Below are 20759 nucleotides of genomic sequence, written 5' to 3' on the forward strand. Positions count from 1 at the left end.
GCTGTGACTGCCCTCCCTCTCCTGAGGCTCGTCTCTCCCCTTCTCTGTGCTCCTCATTGTCCTCCAAGCCCCCTTTCTTCCTCCTCCAAGTTGTCCGATGCTCTATATAACCCAGGCTGCCCAGGGGGACAGGAAACTAACGACGAACGGTACGTGCCTTCTGGCTGCTGCTGCCCACTTCAGCTCCATCCTCCGCCTGGACTGACCCTCTGGGTGGGGAAGATGACAACTTCGTCGTCTCCATTTCCCCTCCCGGCCCAGGCCTAGCCTGGAGCTGGACAAATGCCCCATGTTGACTACCAAGGGTGGTGGAGGGCACCTGGCGCAACCCCTTCCTTTCAGCAGGGAGGAAAGCCACCAGACCCCACGCGCGGCAGCTGTCTCTTGGTGGCCAGTGAAACAATGCCTATCGTTCAGAGAGGGCGATGAGCACCACTCCGGGATTCCCGCCCCCACCCATTAGCCTTTCTATCTGGGGGATGGGGGTCCACCCTGTAAATGGGACTGCCACCGTTCCCTGGGAACAGAGGCCTGCTGTGTGGCTGTCTGTGCAGCCGGGAGGGATGGCCCCTGTAGAGCCACAGAGAACTCAGGCAGCAGCTTGGAACTCAGCCTCCGGCTTGGTTCTGCCCAACCTTTGCCCTAGGATCTGGTTACCTGCCCTTGGGCTGGGCTGGGCTGGGGCGTAGAGAGAGGAGACAGCCCTGTCCCCTGAGAGGTTGTCACTCACTGGGCACTGGCAGAGAGCTCAGGAAGTCTCCACCCACAACCTGGCCCTTCTTAGGCTTCCACATCTGCTTCAACCATGCTGGCCTACCCCTGGGCCTTTGTACTGACTATTCCCTCTATCTGAGATGCTCTCTACAGGCCTTTTTTATGACTGGCTCCCTCTCATTCCATGGACCTCCGCTGAAATATCAGTTTCTCATAAACTCCTTCCTTGACCACACCATGAAAGAAGGAAGATTCATCTCCTCCCCTTGCTCCCTAATTTCGCCTTTAGCACCGACCACAAGTTACATTTTCTTACTGGTGTGTCTGTCTTCTAAGGTCCAGACTAAGTCTGTCTTGTTCATAGCTCTTTCCCAGGAAACATCACAGCGCCTGGCCTACACACTAGGCATCAAATAACTATTTGTGGACTGAATGAGTGAAGAACCACCTCCACAGCAGGTGGGCACAGCAGGTCAGGGCTGGACTCCCCACCTTCCATTAAGATGCAATTCAAACCTTCTCACAACCACAGGTTCTCTCTAGGCAAGAGATTAATCTCAATCTCGTGTGTTCTGGACTGACCCAGAAGACCTCCTTCCCCCTGTACATGGAGCCAGCAGGTACAGAAATGTCATTATCAGTCTCTTATCTGGTTTACTCTGAGCCCCAGCCCAGGCTGGCACTGTGAGTCACCAGAGAGGTGAGGCACCAGCCTGGGTAAGAAGGACAGGTTGTTACTCCTGCATCCTGGGAACAAAAAGCCAAAGACAGGGAGGTCCCAATCCCTTCTTAAAATTTCAAACAACGCCTCTCTTGCAAGAAGAGAAGGGCCCAGGCTCAGAACCCTAATCTAAGGGCAAAGAAACTTGCTTGAGACCTTAGTCTGCTCGTTTGTGAAATGAATGCACTGGAAGGTTCTCCAAGCACCTTTCAAGTCTGCCTTCTCGATTCTCTGGATTTGGAAGGCCCCTCCGGTAGGCTGGGAGAAGGCACCCTAGTCCCAGTGCTTCCAGATCCTCTCTGACAGCCCGTTAGGCCCAGTGGCTGCTTCTCCAGGAGGAAGTCACTTTTTGCTTGAATTTCCCGGTTTTCTTTTTGCAATGCTTGCCTAGAACAAGAGGAAAATGGACCTGCCTGAGGATTCAAGCACAATAATAATTTTTTAAATGCAGGAAATAAAGTATGTGCCTATAGGGATGCGGAGATGTCCCAGATGTGTGTTTATCAGCGTGTAACAGGGGTGCTCGCCCAGGGCCAGAACAAAGGTGACATCCACTGTCTTCGATGTACTCACCTGAATTACCCAGAGGTTTTTTTTTAACTAAGCACACATATTATTTTCACAAAGACAATAGGCTCTTTTTGAAAGTTAGAAATTCCTGCTAGAAACTGAATCTACTTTTTTTTTTTTTTTTTTGGTCTGGCTTCTTCCAGTGCTTAACCAAGAGGCCAGGGGCAGGGCTCCTTCCAGAAATGTTAGCCTCCACCCACACCTCGGGCCCTCACAGCAGGGAGAAGGCCATGGGGGCAGGGGGAGGGCTGCTGAAGGCTACTGACACCCAAGCGGGTCAGGCTGCGTGGGTCCTGCTCTTGGTCCGTCCCAAACTTGCTATGGAGTCTAGAGCAACTCCCTTCCTCTTTCCAGGCCTGTTTTCCTCCGGGAAAATGAGAAGATCTCAGGACCCTTCAAATTTTCAGTCTATGGGTCTTGAGTTCTTAAAAAAACAGAGAAGAGGGTGGGAAAAGATTGGCTAATCCTTAAGTAGGTGATGTAGTGTTTATGCTACTGGGCCAGGCACTGCTGTGAGTTCTTTCTGCATATTCCTCCATTTCGGGGTCTCAGCGACTCTCCAGATCACCCACTTTACAGATGAGGCAATGGAGGCGCATGGAAGCTAGCGGCTGAGTCACTCAGCTGATAAAATACCAGAGCTGGGATTTGAACCCAGGCAGCCTATCACAGGGTCCACACTCTTAAGCATTAAATTACAGGAAAACATAAAGCACAGGGCATGCTCTAATAACAGGGTCCATCCTTGGAGAAGGCAGGAAGAGTTAACACCGCCTCTGGTACTTATGACCTCCCCCACCTACCCATGCCCACTTCCTTTCCACTCACCTACCCCGCCCCAAGTCCTTTTCTTCCTGATTAGTCAACATCCCCCAGCCCTGACACTCTTTTGTACTCGACTAGAAATCCTACCCCACTGTCAAGGCAACAGGCTGATGCTTTCTAGAGGGCCAGTGCCTTCCGTGATCAGCCCAGGGGGCTCTGCAAATTCAAGGCCTCAGCAAAGCCACCCATGGTTGGCCATACACCCAGCTCATGCTCTCATCCCAGGGCCCCCACCTCAGATCCTTGCTCACGAGATACAGGTTGGAACTTGACCATCCCAGCGCAGCAAGCCTTCCCCAAGCCTTCACCCTGTGGCCGGCCCCAAGAGCAGCACTCGGAAGAGGATATGAACGAGCTACGCCCCTGACCTCCAGAAGCTCAAAGTCCAGCAAGGAAAAACAGTCATGTAAACGGATCTCTAGGATCCCCTGTGGTCAGTGCTAAAATTAGAGGTGTGTCCCCAGTGGGCTGAGGGCACATGTGTCAGAATGATTCACGCTCCATGCGGGGAAGAGGAGGCTGTGGTGCTGCTGGGTGAGCTCATTCCTTGTGGACTTACCAGAAGGAGCTCGGAACTGGGGCTGAGGAGGGCCTGAGGAGGGCCTGAGGAGATACTCTGAAAACGAGAGGAACCCCAGATGTGGGACAGGAGATCATGTGAGGGGCTCAAGGTCATGGTTATACTGGCTCATAGACTGAGAAGTTTCCATTGCTCACGCCCCTTCCCATCCTCCCCACTGCAGCCAGGAGCACATCTGTTTGGTGCGCGTCTGTCTCCCAGCCTCGCAAAGATTTGCCAGCCTGCCTTTTGAACACAGAACTCAGGTCCACAGCCTGCATCACCCACAGGATCCAGCCAGGATTTGAGAACGTTTTGTTTTCCCTGCGCAATTTACTGTTACAGTTAAACGCTCGTGTCAGTGCTGTATGTCAGTTTCCCGTTGGCAGGGGTGATAGAAATCCTTTTCAAAAATAATTTAAGATTAAAAAGTGAGTCAGTTTAAAGTAATGGAGCAAATAAAACTATAATTTGTATAAACTCTATGTAGGGCAATTTTTTTAAAAAATCAAAATTTTCAATGCGCCTACAAACCCAGGCAAAGCAATACTATGCTAGTAGACATTCTGACTGTGATCACTGCCGGTGGGGGGGGGGGGGGGTGACCGGAAGTGGGCACAAGGGGTAGGGGGCTTCTGGCTTCTGCTCCATTCTAGTAGTTAATCTGGGGGCTGATTATACACGTCTGTTCACTTTGTAAAAATCCGTCAGGCTGCATACGCTTATGACAAGTGCATTTCTGTGTGTATATTGTACATTCGTGTATCCTTTAAACCCACTAGTTCTCCTTCAAGAAAGTACCCTGCAGATATACACACACATGTGCAAAATAACACATTCAAACCTCTTTGCTGCACTGCTGTTTGAAGTCACCAGAGATTGGAAACAACCTGAGTTCCCCAGCGGGGGGCTGATTGAATGACTTCAGGCACCAACAGTGAGCTCTGTGTAGCCATTGGACAGAAGGAGGCGGCCACTGCCAGAGCTCTGAAATTCACATGGACTTAAACTTAAGTCAAAAGGTAAGGGCAGAACTGTGTATCTTGCGCTCCTCTCTAAGGGGAGGGGGAGTTTATATATTGCGTGCACGTGTCTGCGCCTAGGGCACCCTACGGCTAGGAGGCTATCTTCGAAATAAATGATAAGAAACTGAACAGAGATGTTCCCTCTGGGCAGGGCAGGCCAAGGGAGAGGAGCAGGCGGGTCTTGTCACTGATGATGACTCTTTGGGACTTTAAAATCCTTGCATTTCCTATTTGATAAGACTGAAAGCAGGAAGTCTTACAGAAGGTATGAGGGTATGCTAAAACTTAGAACCCCATCCAAACCTGAGTCTGAGATGAAGGTGTTAGTACTTTGGGCTTATAAAGCAAGTAACCCTCAGCCCCATTCCTCACCCCAAGAGATGGTACCAGAGAAAATGGGCCTTCCAATAAGGGGTTTCCAATCAGGAGGAAGGCCAGTCTAGGAAACCATTACTTCCTCACACTGGGCCTCTACACTGCAGTGAAAATCTGGCCCCTAGAGCTGCCCTCGCAGGGTTGGCAGGTGGCTGAGTTCTTGGCATGGGTAGGGTAGGTTTTAAGCAGAAATATTTCCAGGGATGGGAAGTCCAGGATTTGGTAAGGCAAGCTCAGTTGGCTGGAGAGGAAAGATTCCAAGTTCTGAGTCCCACCCGGCCCCAAGAGAAGCAAAGCAAGGGCTAGTGAGTTGTCCCCTCCAGGCCACGGGGGTCAGTGACAGAACAAGATCTTGACAATCAAGTTCAACTGTAACTGTAGGACTCCCTTTTGTACAGCACTAGTCTCATCCACATGTCACTATCTTCCCGTATCACTAACACTAAAAACAGTCCGGTGAGGTGTGGGGCAGGGTACCAGTTACCCATTCTATAGATGGGAAAATGGAGATGCAAGGGGATTAAGAGATCGGTCATGGAGTACACATGGAGAGAAGGGGTGAAGCCAGAAACACAGCCCCTGCCTTCTGACTCCCGGTTTTCCCTTATCTTCAAGGGGCAGGCAAAGAATCCCAGAATCAGAACCAAGGGGCCTGGGAGACCATCAGGCCCAGCGGTTGATAATCCTGATTAAAAACTAGAATCACCTGTGGAGCTTAGCATACTTCTCTAGACTGGCAAGTCACTTAACAGCCCTGAGGTCCCAAACAAGGAAGTGACTTGCCTAAAATCTCCCAGTGAGTCAAAAACAGAACAAGACTAGAATCTGGATCCCTTGCGCACCAGGCAAGGCTGTATCCATAGAGGGGTCAAATGGAAAGTGAAAGCTGTTATCAGACAGATCTAGCTATTCCTGCAAACAGAATAGATCCAGCGATGGTCTGAAGAGAATACAGTGTGCATATGTCTCAGGAGGAATGAGAGCCAGAGATCTCCCCTCCAGACCCCGGACAAGCCTGCCCTGTGGCTCGTGGGGGCAGGAGACGATTCTAGAGTGGCAAGTCTGGAGCTGACCCATAGAAATATGTTCTCATTTCTAGGTGCAGGTCCAGCCTAGTCTGAAATCTTCAGAAAGGAATCACTGTTCCGTGACAGCTTACCAGGAGGGCTCAGCTTCCCAGTCAATAATAATAATAATAATAATAATAACAATAACAATAATAACAACAACAATAATGGCTCACACTTAAGCTCCTCACTGGTCCCGCCCAGTGCTGAGCACTGTACTTGGCCTACTTCATTCAATCTCCACACCCATCCTTAAAGTTGAATATAATTACTGTTTCTATTTGCAAATGAAGAAACTATGGCCTAGAGAGTTTAAATAACTTCCTCAAGATCACTCAGCTAGAAAGTGGTAGCGGCAGGATTCGAAGCCTAGTTCATGGCCAACCACCAACACCCTGCCGCCCAGCAATACACAAGAAGAGGTAAGGCTCAGCGGCTGCGGAAGTTACCGGATATCCAGGAGCTGCTGGAGATCTCCCCATACATGACCTGGTGGAACCCTCCCAGCTACTCCGCGAACATGGTACGCCCATCCTCCTTCCACCGTGGACGAAACCGAAGCTTGGTAGGGAAGCATCTCGCTCCGGGACGTCTGCAAGTAACTAGTGGGAGTCCAGGTTTCCCTGCCCGATCCGGACCACAAAGCCAGACCACTTCTTTCCCACGAGCTGACGCGGAGGCAAACTCCGTAACACCCGGCGGGGCGGGTGGGCCGGCGGGCGCGCTCCACACGGTAACCACGGCCTAGCGCACCAGCCAATACGCACCAGACGCGGAAAACCAACGCTCTGGGCAGGTGCACACAGGTGAGCCACGGAGCGCTCCTGTGTGGTTGTCAGCGCGTAGTCAACGCTCCGGACCCATCTGCTGCTGAAATTCAGGCTGAGCCTGGGCGCCAGAATTTCCTGCTTCCCAGGGAGAGTGGGACGAGGAACCAGGCTTGCACTCCCCACGCCCTCCTTGGAGCAGCCAAGTCTAGACCTTACCCGGGTACGGCGTGGGGGCGGTCCAGGGAGTGTCGGCACCACACACCCCCCATTTCAGGGTCTCCCTTGGTCACTCACCCAGAACACCGTGGAGTAGACGACCAGCGAGAACTTGAGCCAGAGGTAGGAGAGGCGCGCGCAGTAGCGCACCTGCTCGGAGTCCCCGCGGGGCATCCTGGGCACTCTCCGCGGGGCTCCGGGGCTCCGGGGCTCCCGGGCTAGGTCCCTCGCCTACAACAGCCCCACCTGCGGCTGCCAGCCCGGCCGCGCGCCCCGCCACCCGCGCGCGCTCCGGGACTGACATGGGCTGGCGGCAATCACAGCTCTGGCCCGGACCCGTCCGCCCAGCGGCCAATGGACGCGAGGCCGCGGCCCAGCCTCTGGAAAAGGGCGGGCAGGGGGCGGAGCCGTGGTCCGGGACCCGCTGTAGGCGTAGGGAGGGGAGGGGGCGAGGGTTATGCAAACGAAATCCTTTGAGGCTGTGGAGACGCCTGTGCTTCGGGCGCGGAGCGGGGCGTGGGATAGTATGCACAAAAGCGCGCGGGGGAGAAAGCCGGCCCACCTAATCGGGGGTACGTAGAAATGCGTGCTTTCCATTGTTGGCAAGAGGGAAGACTGTGGGAAGGGGTCAGGAATTAACAACCGCTAAGGGGCTAAAAAGTGTGCAAATGAATGTGCGAGCCGGGAACGGAATAAAGGTGGAGCTGCTCAGCCTGAGGGGGTGGAGGACCCACTTTCGTTAGGAAGGTGTGACAAGCCAGGATGGGGCTAAGGGGTCCCCTTGGAGCTGGGGCCGCGAGTTTCCCCAACTAACCTTTTTCCAAGTCTCCGGGAACCCCCTTCTCTGAGGCCGGTTGAGATCCCAACCCTGTCCACCGCCCTCCCCCCCCCCCCCCCAGGGCCTCTTCCTCTGGGAAGCCCTCCCACCACACATCCTCAGGCCAGGTCGGTGGCCCTGGCCCTTGCTGCACACTCTCAGCCAGGTCTGACCCAGCCTCTCCTCTCCGAGCGTTTCCTCTGCCTGGGGTCAGAGGCTGTCTTCCACTGACCCAACTTGACTCAGCCGCTGTTTCAGGCTGAGCTCATCCTGGGGCTTGGGAGTCCGGCAATCGTTTGCGGCATTCAGTTATTAAATGTGTGGCCCATGGGGCGCCTGGGTGGCTCAGTGGGTTAAAGCCTCTGCCTTGTGGCTCAGGTCATGATCTCAGCGTCCTGGGATCGAGCCCCACATCGGGCTCTCTACTCAGCGGGGAGCCTGCCTCCGGCTCTTCTCTCTCTGCCTGCCTCTCTGCCTACTTGTGATCTCTCTCTCTGTGTCAAATAAATAAATGAAATCCTTAAGAAAGTAAATAAATAAATAAATAAATGTGTGGCCCAGAGTTTGAGATCAAGGCAATGCTGGGGGCATTGGGGTCCCTGGTGGTGAGTGCAGGAATGGCACCCCGGTCTAAGTCCCCTGCCCTGGACTGCCAAGCCTCCCATATACACACACTCCCAGAGTGAGACAGATCTCCAGACAGACCAGGCCCCCACTCCAACTCCCAGGGCTCTGCCCTAGAAGAAAGTAAAGTTGGGATATGGAGTGTTGGAGAGCAAGAATGTCCTGTCCCCTTCAAGGTCCTTCTACCCAGACTAAGAATCAAAGTGACATGAGACAGATTTACAGGAGGAAATCATATGAGGGCATATGAGGACTCCAGATAGATGTGAAAATCCCAAAGACAGGCAAAATGAGGTACATGTGTCATTCTGAACTAAGGAGAAAAGGTTAGGGTTCTGGGACTTCAAAGAAGAAATGCAATTCACAGGAAGATGAGAAAGAGTAAATGTTTAATAAACAGATATTTGCTGGGTCCCCACCGTGGGAAAGATGCAACATAGAGGACTTGGCTCAAACAGGCCTTGCTAGGTTCCTCCCTTTTTACCATACCTAATTTTATCATTATTACTATTATTATTATTATTTAGAGAGAGGGGAAGAGGCAGAGGGAGAAGAGAAGAGTAAATCTTAAGCAGGTTTCATGCCCAGCGTGGAGCCTGGTGGGGGACTCAATCTCACAACCCTGAGATCATGACCTCAGCCGAAATCAAGAGTCGGGGGGCTCAACCGACTGAGCCAGCCAGGCGCCCCTACCTTGCCTACTTTGTATCATAATGTGATTATCTGTGTCTTTCTGGAGCAGATTCTCCATCTAAATTTTTTTCAGGCGGGTGAGGGGGGAGGTAAAGAGCTTTTCCTGAATATGCTGGGCTTTGATGGTTCTCAGTTCAAAATAACCTTCTTGCCAAAGTGGCCCATCTTGGGGCAGCCTGCCCTTGGCCCCTGCCGCTGGAAGGCAATGCCTTGCCCAGAGAAGTAAACAGAATTCAGTCTCCGGGTACAAATGGAGCGCATCCTGCACAGGTGTTTGTGTTGGGCAGGGACGCAGAACCAGGGACCGCTACAGCACACTGAAAAGGGTAGCCAAGGGCCACAAAGACATCCTACTAATGTGTTAAAAGTTGTCCTTTGAGGAGGAGGACACCAAGTCTTTACCCTTCTTTGGGGGACTAGCTTCCCTCCCCAGCCCTGCAGAGCTCACCTTACATCCTCTCTTTGAGGTACTGGTCTCATCCCTCCGCTCCCCCGGGGGCCGTCCATCTCCCTCTCCCTGGCGGAGAGCCTAGCCAAGGAGGTTTTCTTTCCAGTTGCGTTAGCCTTTGTTTTGGCATCTAGCTAGCTGCACTTCCTCTTCTATTTCAAGTTTTCCCTGGTGACAAGCCAACTGAAGCAGCCCCTCTGGGCTCTTCCTGAGCCCCTGTAAGTAGTGCCCCAAGAAGAGGCTGGGACAGCCATGCAGGGAGCCTGGATTTCTTTGGGATGAGCACACCATTCCCTGGGCTCCTGGGCACCTTTGTTGCCCACCCCCACCCCTAACCTGACCCCAAGTACTATGGGCTGCCCCCAGTCACATCTGCAAACACTGAGACCGCAGAAGAAGTGACCCCTTATTTGTAACTTTTCCTTCTTTTTGCCAGGAGCTCTGGGCTGGGGGTTAGCCGCCTAGGACCAATCCTGGTTTTGCCATGAATTTTCAGAGAAACTGTTAGAATGTGCGGTATAGATAGTGTGTCTACAGGTCTGAGTGCGACCCTGGTTGCCGTTTACAACCACCTAGTGAGTTTTAAACGGATGCCAAGGGGTGCCTGGGTGGCTCAGTCAGCTGAGCATCTGCCTCTTGGTTTCTGCTCAGGTTGTGATATAGAGACGGAACCCCACATCAGGCTCTACATTCAGCACAGAGTCTGCTTGCCCCTCCCCCTCCCCTGGTTTGCTTACACTTTCTCTCCCTCTCAAATAAATAAATAAGTAAAATCTTTAAAAACAAAAACAAAAACGGGTGCCTGGGTGGCTCAGTGGGTTAAGCCTCTGGCTTCAGCTCAGGTCATGATCCCAGGGTCCAGGGATCAAGCCCTGCACTGGGCTCTCTGCTCGATGTCCCCACTTCCCTCCCCTTTCTCTCTGCCTGCCTCTGCCTACTTGTGATCTCTGTCTGCCAAAAAAATAAAATCTTAAAAACAAAATAAAAACGGATAAAATAAAATGAAAAGTAAATGGACGCTGATATCCAGACCCCACCCTACCTCAGCGAAATCAGACTCACCACCAACAGGGACTTAGGGATCAGTATTATCTTAAAGGTCCCAAATAATTTCTTTTTTTTTTTTTTTACCATATCCATTATTTTTAATGTCTAGCGTTTATAATACGAGGGCCAGAGCTCTTTCCCCACCTCAAGTTTATAAGTCTTCGATTGGCTTGTGAGGCCAATAGGGATACTTCTTCTTGTCTAATTTGGTTTCTGGGAAGGCTTCATTCAGGTCCTCAATGGTCATCTGATCAAACGGAATTATGTTCCTTAGCTTCTCCAGCTGTTTTTCATATTCCACAATCCTGGCCTTTGAGAGAGACAAAAACTCAGCACAACTTTTCACATCTTCTTTTTCTTCAGCGTCCACCTGAACAGTGTATTTATCCTCTGGTACAGGAATCTTCAGGGCATTGAACTTCTTCTCAAAGTCATCTACCAAACCAGCCTTCGCCACATTGGCCTTGTAGTAAGCCTAGTCGATAGCAGGGGGTTTCTCAGGGAGAGTAGCCAACTTGTAGGTAAGTGTCTCATTCCAAGATTTCAGGGAGTTAGCAATGGCCTTCTGGTTTCGGGGTATGATCTCCCCAAAAGCTACCCAGTCAATGGTTTTTAGAGCAAGTTTTCGCCCAGCCATCTTGAGATCCTTCACCAACCCCAGCTGCCCACGGTCCCAAATAATTTCTAAAGGCAGCCAGGACAGAGTCTCACCCATCCAGAAGTAATCATGCAGGAGAGTGGGTCATTTCGTCAGATAGGCCACACTCCAGAGGTCACCCGGCTAGCCGTGGTGTGCTGGTGAAGGTTTAATGACTGCCTCTCCGTTGGTGGGGAGTGGATGGGAGGGCTCCTGCTGGTGGTCTCCAGAGTGGGAATACTTCCACCTGTGGTCCCTGGGCATTAAGAGACATAATCGCTCCCCCCACCTCTGCACCCCTCCCTCTCTCTGTCCACCCCTACAGCTTTACTGATTACCCCAGGGAACCCTACCCATAATGACAGAATGCATCCACGAAATTCATGTCTCATCATTAGCATAACAAGTATTTTTTTAAGCATTTTATTTATTAATTTGCAGAGAGAAGGAGAGTGCACAAGCAGGGGGAACAGCAGAGGGAGAGGGAGAAGCAAGCTTTCCACAGAGCAGAGAGCCTGATGCAGGGCTCAATCCCAGGACCCTGGTATCATATGCTTATGATATGCAGATGCTTAACCGACTGAACCACCCGGGTGCCCCAGCATAATAGGCATTAGAAATGCACTCTCCTTGGGTGAAATCAGTAGTACTCAAGATATGCAGATTATCTAAAATGAGACACACACACCCGTTTCTTGTTCAGAGGAAAAGAATTTCACTTGAAGATGATGGGTGGGTCTAAATTCTTGAAGATCCCATGTTCCAAGGTACCTGGTTGCCTGATGTGGGCAGCAGTCTCTAGAAGGTTGCGGCTTCCTTGGGTAGACCCTTCCGTCAAGGCGGTAGAGTGCCTAAAAGCAGAGAGCCGGGCCTTCCCTGACTTTACAGAACAGATTGTTGGAGCCAGTTTTGTGGCTACTTGCCAATAAATGTTTGTTTTATAGATATATTTATGGATGTCACAATTTGTTCTGAGATCTGTCTTCATGATAACCTGGCAGGCCGATTGTGGGAGGAGATAACTAGCTGCCACTCTTAGTGGCCACTGCTGCTTATGAGAAAGAACCCAAGGCCATGCGGGACCGACTTGGCTTGCAGAAGTTTGCCTTCCTGCCGCTGGGCAAATGACTGTGCCTCTGGTTCCCCATCTGGGAAACCGTGAGGTTCAACACTTTCTCCTCTAGCTCTAACAACCTAGCGATTGTCCTCATGCACAAATCGGTGAGCAAATGTAGACTGAGCTTCTCCCATGAATCAGGCCCTGCCCCAGTTCTGGGATACGTCCGTAAGCAAGACAACCTGCTGTCTTCTACTGGGGACAGAGTTGTGGGGACACAAGGGACAAGCAAGTGGGCTCTCTGCTCTGCGGGGGACCTGCTTCTCCCTCTCCCTTTGCTGCTCCCCCACCTGTGCTCTCCTGCTTTCTGTCAAACAAATAAATAAAATCTTTTTAAAAAATAAATAAATAAATAGAGGGGCGCCTGGGTGGCTCAGTGGGTTAAAACCTCTGCCTTCGGCTCAGGCCATGATCTCAGGGTCCTGGGATCGAGCCCCACATCGGGCTCTCTGCTCAGCAGGGGAGCCTGCTTCCTCCTCTCTCTCTGCCTGCCTCTCTGCCTGCTTGTGATCTCTGTCTGTCAAATGAATAAATAAAATCTTTAAAAATGTATATAAATAAATATATAGAGAGAGAGCATAAGCATGAGTGCGGGGAGGGTCAGAGGGAGAGGGAGAAGCAAACTCCCCACTGAGCCCTCAGCAGGGCTCCACCCCAGGACCTCCTGAGATCATGACCTGCGTGGACCCCCTTAACCGAATGAGCCACCCAGGCTGCCCTGAGTCAAAAATTCTTAAAAGCACAAATTCAGGGGTGCCTGGGTGGCTCAGTTGGTTAAGCAACTGCCTTCAGCTCAGGTTACGATCCCGGAATCCCAGGATCGAGTCCCACATCAGGCTCCCAGCTCCACGGGGAGTCTGCTTCTCCCTCTGACCTTCTCACCTCTCATGCTCTCTCTGTCTCTCTCTCAAAAAAATAAATGAATTTAAAAAAACACACACAAACACAAATACGCATCTCTTTCTTTCTCTCTCTTCCTTCCATTCTTGTCCCAAAGTACTGTACTTTCCAGTCTATATGTTTATTCTCAAGAGGGACTCAGTTGTCCTTGGGTTTTCCTTGACTGTTTTCGGTGCCACCCGCTGGCTCGGACTTTAGGCCACTTCTCTGTCCCATTTGAAGTCTGGTGTCTCCACTTATCCTCTATCAATTATTTGTTTCGCCTCAGGCGCTGAGCTGTGGGCTTTCACGTACTCAGAGCTAAAGTCCTCAAAATCCGTGGGACTTGATCTGATAGATCCCACTTTACAAAGGAGGCTACAGAAGTTCAGAGAAGCAAACTGGCTTTTCTCCATGAGGAATTTCAAGTGTTTTTTGACTCAGCAATCAGGGCGCCTTCTACGTTAATGGAATTATCCCCCAGCTATGCTAGGGTGAAATGAGTTCACTGGGTGGCTTGAAAAGCAACTGGGAACAATACACTCAGCTCAGATACTGACAGTTCGATACTGGTTCGAGTGGAAAATTGAGTTAGTGTAGGTTTCTGCAAAATAGAAGTTCCATGAGATTTCAAGCGCTTTGTAAAGAAGGATCTAACAAGGAAGTCTGGGATGCTGCAGACGTCAGACCCTTTACCGTGGGAACAGAGGAGGCTGAGAGGGGTATGCAGTCTTTCTCAGCTGTTCCTGATTGCATGACTCAGTTTCCCCTAGACACCAGCTGTAACATCTCGGAGAACCAGGATCCTTCAGAATATACTTTGGGAAATGCTGTCCTGTGGGATTGGTTCCTAATCCTTTCAAAGTCGGAAGTGACCTCCTCAAAGTTAAGAGGAAAATCAGAAACAGATTGTTTTGTGCTTGACCTTGCGAAATTCTACAACTCTCTTTGCTGTGATTGTCAGACAACCAGCTCTGTTTGTGATCAGACCTCTTAGGGCCCTGCATGGGGTGAGGGACATGTACTTGATGGCCTTGGGGACCAGGTGAATTCCAGACAAGAGCCTCCTATGAAAGCCAGATGCTCATGTTCAGAGGGGCTTGGGCCATTCCAGCCGTTTTCCCATTTTCTTTTTAATACCCCCTGCCTCCTTCTGTCCCCCAGGAAGGCTGACTGCCCCCCAGACCCCCCACTCCTTCTCATCCCACAGCCTCTCTCCTACCCTTGGCTGCTGGACACCTTCTTCCAGCAGCACTCCCAGACTGCTTCCAAGGCCTTCAAAAGCCGCAGGGGACTCAGAAACCTTCTGCTGGGCAGAGGAAACCAAACCACCTGTCCTCAAGGCCCCCTCCAGTCCCAAAGGCCCACTGTGCTCTGCTACTCCCCACCCTTCCTTCTAGAGACAGGATCCTGGACCAGTTATGCAAACGTTTCCTCCCACAGAGGTCAGCCCAGGCCCTCCTTCCTGCTGTCCCCTGTTGTCTCCCCACTGCAGGGCTGCTCCTGACCAGCCAGCTGGAGCTGACATCCCCGGGGGCAGCTATGGGAGGGTACACGAGAAGGAGGGGGGCTGGGGGAGAGATGTTAGTCGGTTAGGCTAGGTCATAGGGAACTCTGACTGAACGATGGCGCATTCAGGGAGGCCTGTGCACACTTTGGAAGTGATGTGGAAAGGCTTAAGTGTGGTGGCACCGGCTCCTCCTCGGACTCTGAGGCTCTGTCTGTTTGGGGGTAGGGGTGGGGGTAGGGCCTGGGTCAGGGTCTTCAATGCAGCTTTCCCAGCTTGCTTTTTGCCCTGTTCCCCATGACGGGAGGGGGAAGAGAGCAGTGGTGTCCCAGGAGGGCAGGGCCTATGGAGGAAGGGCTGTTGGCCTCCGGAAGGGGCATCTCTGGAGTCCTAAGGGGTGTGGCCCCAGCCCGAACCCAGAAAACCAAGCTGGAGGACCCCGGACCTGGCAAGTGGGTGGGTCCTGCAGGGAATGGTCAGTACCCGCTGGCATCCCAGGAGCCTTCTGGCGAGGGGACAGGTTCTGACTGCACACATATGGATGGATGCCCAATTGAAGGGCAGCCCAGGGGAGCATTCGTTGTTGGGGTGCTGGGTTTCAGGTGGGGAGGGCCTGTGTGAACCAGAAGGCCTGTCTCGTGACAGGATTTGCAAGGGGAGGTGGGAGTGTGGGGGGCAGGTAGAGGAAGCAAGATACCCAAAGGTAAGTTCAATATGATCATAGATTTTCCGCAGTATATACCGCCCCTCAAGGTGCAGCTTGAGGTCTCACCCTTATGAGAAGGGGCCTCAGTTTTAAGAAGAGAGTAGGAGGGCTTCTCCTGAATTGCGAGACCAGCAAGGGTCCAGTCTTTTCCTATACAGCTTGGCTTCCCAGCCAGGGCCCCAGGCATGTCTGCATGGCCTTTGGGACGTCATTCCTCTACAAGTGACAGGTTACATGTCCCTGAAGATGGTGTGAGACTCACCGCGGGCAGCTCGCCCGGCGGCCCCAACGGATGGCCCGCGTGAGCCTTTGCTCCAGTCGCGCACCTGCAGCCAGGCCCTGGCCCTCCCATTTGGCTCCCTGGGAACCTGGGAGAGGATCCTCCCCCTGGTCCAGCCCAGGACGCTGACGGTGAGAGGGCTTCCTTCCTTCCTGATCTCTCGCCTTCTGGACCCCTCAGTGGGGAAACCGAATGCCCTGGCAAGATCTGTTTCCTTTCTCTGTCCCTTCTTTCTGGGATCACCAACCATCCTGAGGGGGGTTTCAGGGCCTGTGGTGGGTTCAGTCGGAAAACCAGGACAGTCCCTAGAAGCCATAACCATTCGCCTAGAACGGAGCGGTTTCCTGGGCTGCGGAATGTAGATGCTAACACCAGAAAAGTCCTGTGCAAAAGCAGAACAAGCTGGTCCCCCTACTTCTTTCCAGCCTTCCCAGCACCTCATAGGAGTTCAGAGTGGGAAGAGCCAGCATAGGCACAGGAGGGGGTAGGAAATATTTGATTCAGAGTCAGACTATGGGGTAGGTCCCATGCCAGCCCAGCCATGCATGAGCCAACTCAGAACGAAGACCTGGAAATGTGAGTTACCCTCCCGGGGACCCTCCTCGTTTGCCCTATTACGAGTGAGAAAAGAGAGAGGTTAGGACATTTTCCCCAGGGAAATATATTCCCCGTTGGGGGAGGGTGATTAGCAACAAAGCAGAACCGAGGTTCTGGAAGTGCCAGAGCTGGGAGGCTCTCGGGGCATCACTGTGTCCAACCCTTTTGTGAACAGACAGAAATTCAGCTGCAAGAGGGTTAGCGCCCAGCTCACGGCCGTGTAGTTCATGCCTTGGGCTCTTGCCTACATGTGGGCTCTTAAAATGTCCTTTAAAAAAGACAAATGTTCTCTTATTTTAATTTGCATTTCCCTGGTAATTAGTAAGGTTGAGTGTATTTTTATATGTTGATTAGCCATTTGTGGCTCTATAAATTTCCTGTTTTTCTCCTCTGCACATTTTCCAATTAAGTAATAGCTTCTTTGAAGCGGGCCATGTGGAGGGCTGACAGGCTGAGAAAATGCCATTCCCACCCTCTCCTCCCCACAGCGAGGGCCCTTCGAGCTCAGACGACTCCAGGCTGGTCTCCCTGTGCTGGGACAGGGGAAGGGGCTTCAAGCTGGCTGCCAGCAGGGGTTGGCCCTGTTGGGGTTCAGCCAAGTATTCTGGGAAGGCGGCCTGGGAACACTGGCTGATGGGGTGTTGGGCCAAGCCTGCATGAGTCACGGGGAGTGGCCGGGTGCCCAGGCAGCGCGGCCACATAGTAGCTCCACCTGTCAGTCGAGAGGGCGGGGCAGTGGCTCCCAGAAGCCTGGGTGCTGCTGGGGGCGGGGAGCCTCCGAGGAACCCCGCTCTTGGGGCAGTCTGAGGGTGCCAAGAATGGGATCCGTGGGACACAGAAGTGGGGTCTTAGACTTACTCCATCAGCTATTGAAGAAGAGATAGAAGGCTTCAACACTCAGAAAACATCTCTGTATCTGCGGGTCTGTGCCGAGGAAGGTCCTGCTGTGGGTGGTTGCTGTGGGGCCCCCAGTTTCTACTTTACAAAGTGCTTTCACGCACATGTGAGAGCCCTAGCCACTTCCAGACTTGGCCAGATGTCACCCTCCTTCCCTCCTTCCTAGGCTGTTGGCACCACGAGGCAGGGACTGTCCTACCACCAGCACCTGGGGGAGTGCTGCGCACGGGGTGGGGTGGGGACCGCTCATGGGACATGGAGGCAACCAGTCAGCTATCCCCTCCCTTGGCCACATGGGCTGACTCACCCTCTGTCCCATTTCAGACTGCAACATCCCGTCCGTCCCTAGGCTTCCACCAGAAATCCAATCACCTGGGCATTCGATGACAAACTTGTGGGGTCACCAGGACCCCTTTCTCCAACTTCCTATGTTTTTCGTCAGGTCATTTCAACTTTCTCTTTCCTGTTTTCTGAGCAATTCAGCTCAGCTGCCGCACGGACTGTCTGTCTGGCTGTCCTACCCACATCCCCCTCGCTGTGCGCTGAGAAAACAAAAGTCCTTCCATGTGCAACATGCGTCTTCTGTCCCACACATGTGCTGACTGAATGGTTGGTTTCTTCTCTCCCCTGGTCATCAGAATAGCGTGATGTGGGACACAAGGCGGGACAGCCTCATGAGAAGACTGTCTCAGAGAGCGTCCCCAAAGTCAGACACTCTCGCAGCCCGTGAGGGTCAGCGCGGGGACTGGAACCCGGGCTGCTTTCTGCCTCCTCCTCCTCCATCACCGCTTCAGCTTCCTTCCCTCCGGCGAGCGGGGATGTGCTCACTCTCCACCTGAGCACGAGGCCCAGAGCATTTTGCAGCGATTGCAGAGAAACCAAGCTAGTCTGGGCTCTGGGAGGGTCAGGTGAGAGGGGCTGGGGAGAGACCCCTGGCAGCTTAGATAACCGTTCACTATTTACCCCCTAGAACATCGTAAATGCCATGGGGGCCTGGTAATTAAAGTCAGCTCGGGGTAGAGGGTGTCTCTTCCCTCTTCTGTAAAGAATCTAACCCTCCTAGGTCACCCGGGTGGCTCAGTGGGTTAAACATCTGCTTTCCACTCAGGTCATGATCCCAGGGTCCTGGGATTGAGTCTCGCATCGGGCTCTCTGCTCAGTGAGGATGCTGCCTCCCCCTCTTCCCTCTGCATGTGCTCTCTCTCTCTCTCTCTAATAAATAAATAAAAATCTTAAAACAAAAAAGAATCTAATCCCCCTTTACATTTACCTTCTTGTGAAGTCCAATCACTACCCTGCAGAACGTCCTCCAATTCAGCAGAGCTCACACACCTTAAAATTCTCCCCAGAGATGTGTCTTACGCGCTAGCGCAGTGTGGCTACAAAACGCACGACTGAGCAAAAGTTGCGCGAAACACACCCACCCTCAGGGCCGGATGCATTCTTACATTTTCTCTGTTATCCCTTTGTTTCCACACGAATCGTAATCCACTGCTGCAATTCGTTACTCTAATTCAAAGGGCACTTGATCTTGGGGTCCTGCGTCCAGGCCCTGAGGGCTCCCCGCTGGGCACAGAACCTACTTAAAACACATGAAACAAAGTACAGACAGAGAAACCCCTACTAGGCCCGTTGTAGCAGACAGAAGAGCCACACCTGGACGGGCAACACTTGTTTGTGCAGGAAGTATCCAGGCATGAAGCAAAAGCAAAGCCTTTAGAATCCTGGCTCCAGTGAACTCAGTATCAAGGTTGCTTGACTGAGCATTGACTGCACCGATCCCTTACCACCCCTGCCAGCTCACTCACTCTCTGGGTAAACAAGGAAGCCTGGGGGACACTTGAAGGAGGACCTGAGGCCACAGAGAGCCCTGTACCTCCAAGGGCAAGGACAGGTACGGGGCATCCACTCCCAGTAACATCGGTGTGACCTACAGGACCGAAAGCATGAAATAAGACCTAGTACTTCATTATGTAACTGAAAATCTGTGTAAAAGCTACAAGGCACAAAATAATATTATACATTTACAGTATGTATAACACAGAATATATACACAATATTAAGGTAAAAATTCCTAGGCCTACAGACAGATTTAAGAAAATGTTATAGTTGGACATTTTAATATACTTTTTAAAAAACTCGGATCAACTAAGCAAATAATAATTTCATAATACAGGGGATCAAGTACTACAATCGACATGCTCAATTTAACAGGTATGCTTAGAATTTTTAACATCAGAAATAAAGAACATACATCCTTTTCCTACACCCCTGGAAAGCTTACCAAATTAGCTGTGCATTTAGTCACAGTGGCAACTAATAAATTATACACAAAACTGAGATTTTGCTAACAACATATGCTGATCACAGGCCAATGAAACTAGAAATAATTGAGATTGATCCCCCAATTTCCTCAACTATCTGAAAACTATGAAACATTTTTCTAACATAACTTGTAGATCAAGGATAAAATTGCAATTAAAATAACATTTCCTGGCTAAAATTAACAAGTCAGGAAATGACAGATGCTGGCGAGGATGTGGAGAAAGGGGAATATTCCTACACTCTTGGTGGGAATGCAAGCTGGTGCAACCACTCTGGAAAACAGCATGGAGGTTCCTCAAAATGTTGAAAATAGAACTGCCCTATGACCCAGCAATTGCACTACTGGGTATTTACCCTAAAGATACAAACGAGTGATCCGAAGGGGCACATGCACCCGAATGTTTATAGCAGCAATGTCCACAATAGCCAAACTATGGAAAGAACCTAGATGTCAATCAACAAATGAGTGGATAAAGAAGATGGGGTATATATACACAATGGAATACTATGCAGCCATCAAAAGAAATGAAATCTTGCCATTTGCGACAACATGGATGGAACTAGAGCGTATCATGCTTAGTGAAATAAGTCAAGTGGAGAAAGACAACTATCATATGATCTCCCTGATATGAGGAAGTGGTGATGCAACATGGGGGCTTAAGTGGGTAAGAGAAGAATAAATGAAACAAGGTGGGATTGGGAGGGAGACAAACCATAAGTGACTCTTAATCTCACAAAACAAACTGAGGGTTGCTGGGGGAAGGGGGTTGAGAGAAGGGGGTGGGATTATGGACATTGGGGAGGGTATGTGCTTTGGTGAGTGCTGTGAAGTGTGTAAACCTGGCGATTCACAGACCTGTACCCCTGGGGATAAAAATATATTATATGTTTATAAGAAATAAAAAACAAAAAATTAATTAATTAATTTTTAAAAATATAAATAAATAAATAAATAACATTTCCTAGAAAATAATGAAATAACCCCCCCCAAATCCATGCATTATAATAAATATGTACACAAAGGCAACATTGACCTCAAATTATTTTTTATATAAAACGGAGACTAAAAATGTATGAGTTCCTTCTAAATTTTAAAAAATCGGGGGAAAAAATGATCAAGCATATTCCCTCCCTCAAAAAAAGCAAGAGGGTAGGAGTCACCTGGCTGGCTCAGCCAGCATAGAGCATGGGATTCTTGATCTCAAGGTTGTGAGTTTGAGTCCTGTGTTGGGCATAGAGTTTACTTAGGGAAAAAAAAAGGTAAGAGTTTAATAACTTAAACTTACAAATCAAGAAATACTGTTATTATGTTATGAAGACATGGACATCAATTTCAGAAAACT

General features: G+C 51.0%; 1 protein-coding gene and 1 pseudogene across 1 annotated transcript in view; both read right to left on the reverse strand.

Annotated features, from left to right (window-relative positions):
• Positions 1 to 7176, reverse strand: part of TSPAN15 (tetraspanin 15) — a 48024-nt gene extending 40848 nt beyond the window's left edge. Inside the window, exon 1 of the mRNA XM_059170058.1 lies at positions 6921 to 7176. Within this exon, the coding sequence (XP_059026041.1) occupies positions 6921 to 7016 (96 nt within the window). The 5' untranslated portion in view covers positions 7017 to 7176. The remainder of the gene's footprint in view (positions 1 to 6920) is intronic.
• Positions 7177 to 10573: 3397 nt separating this feature from the next.
• Positions 10574 to 11139, reverse strand: LOC131828881 (ATP synthase subunit d, mitochondrial-like; annotated as a pseudogene).
• Positions 11140 to 20759: the final 9620 nt, after the last annotated feature.

This window comes from Mustela lutreola, chromosome 4 (genome assembly GCF_030435805.1).
Source record: "Mustela lutreola isolate mMusLut2 chromosome 4, mMusLut2.pri, whole genome shotgun sequence".
Classification (NCBI taxonomy): Eukaryota; Metazoa; Chordata; class Mammalia; order Carnivora; family Mustelidae; genus Mustela; species Mustela lutreola.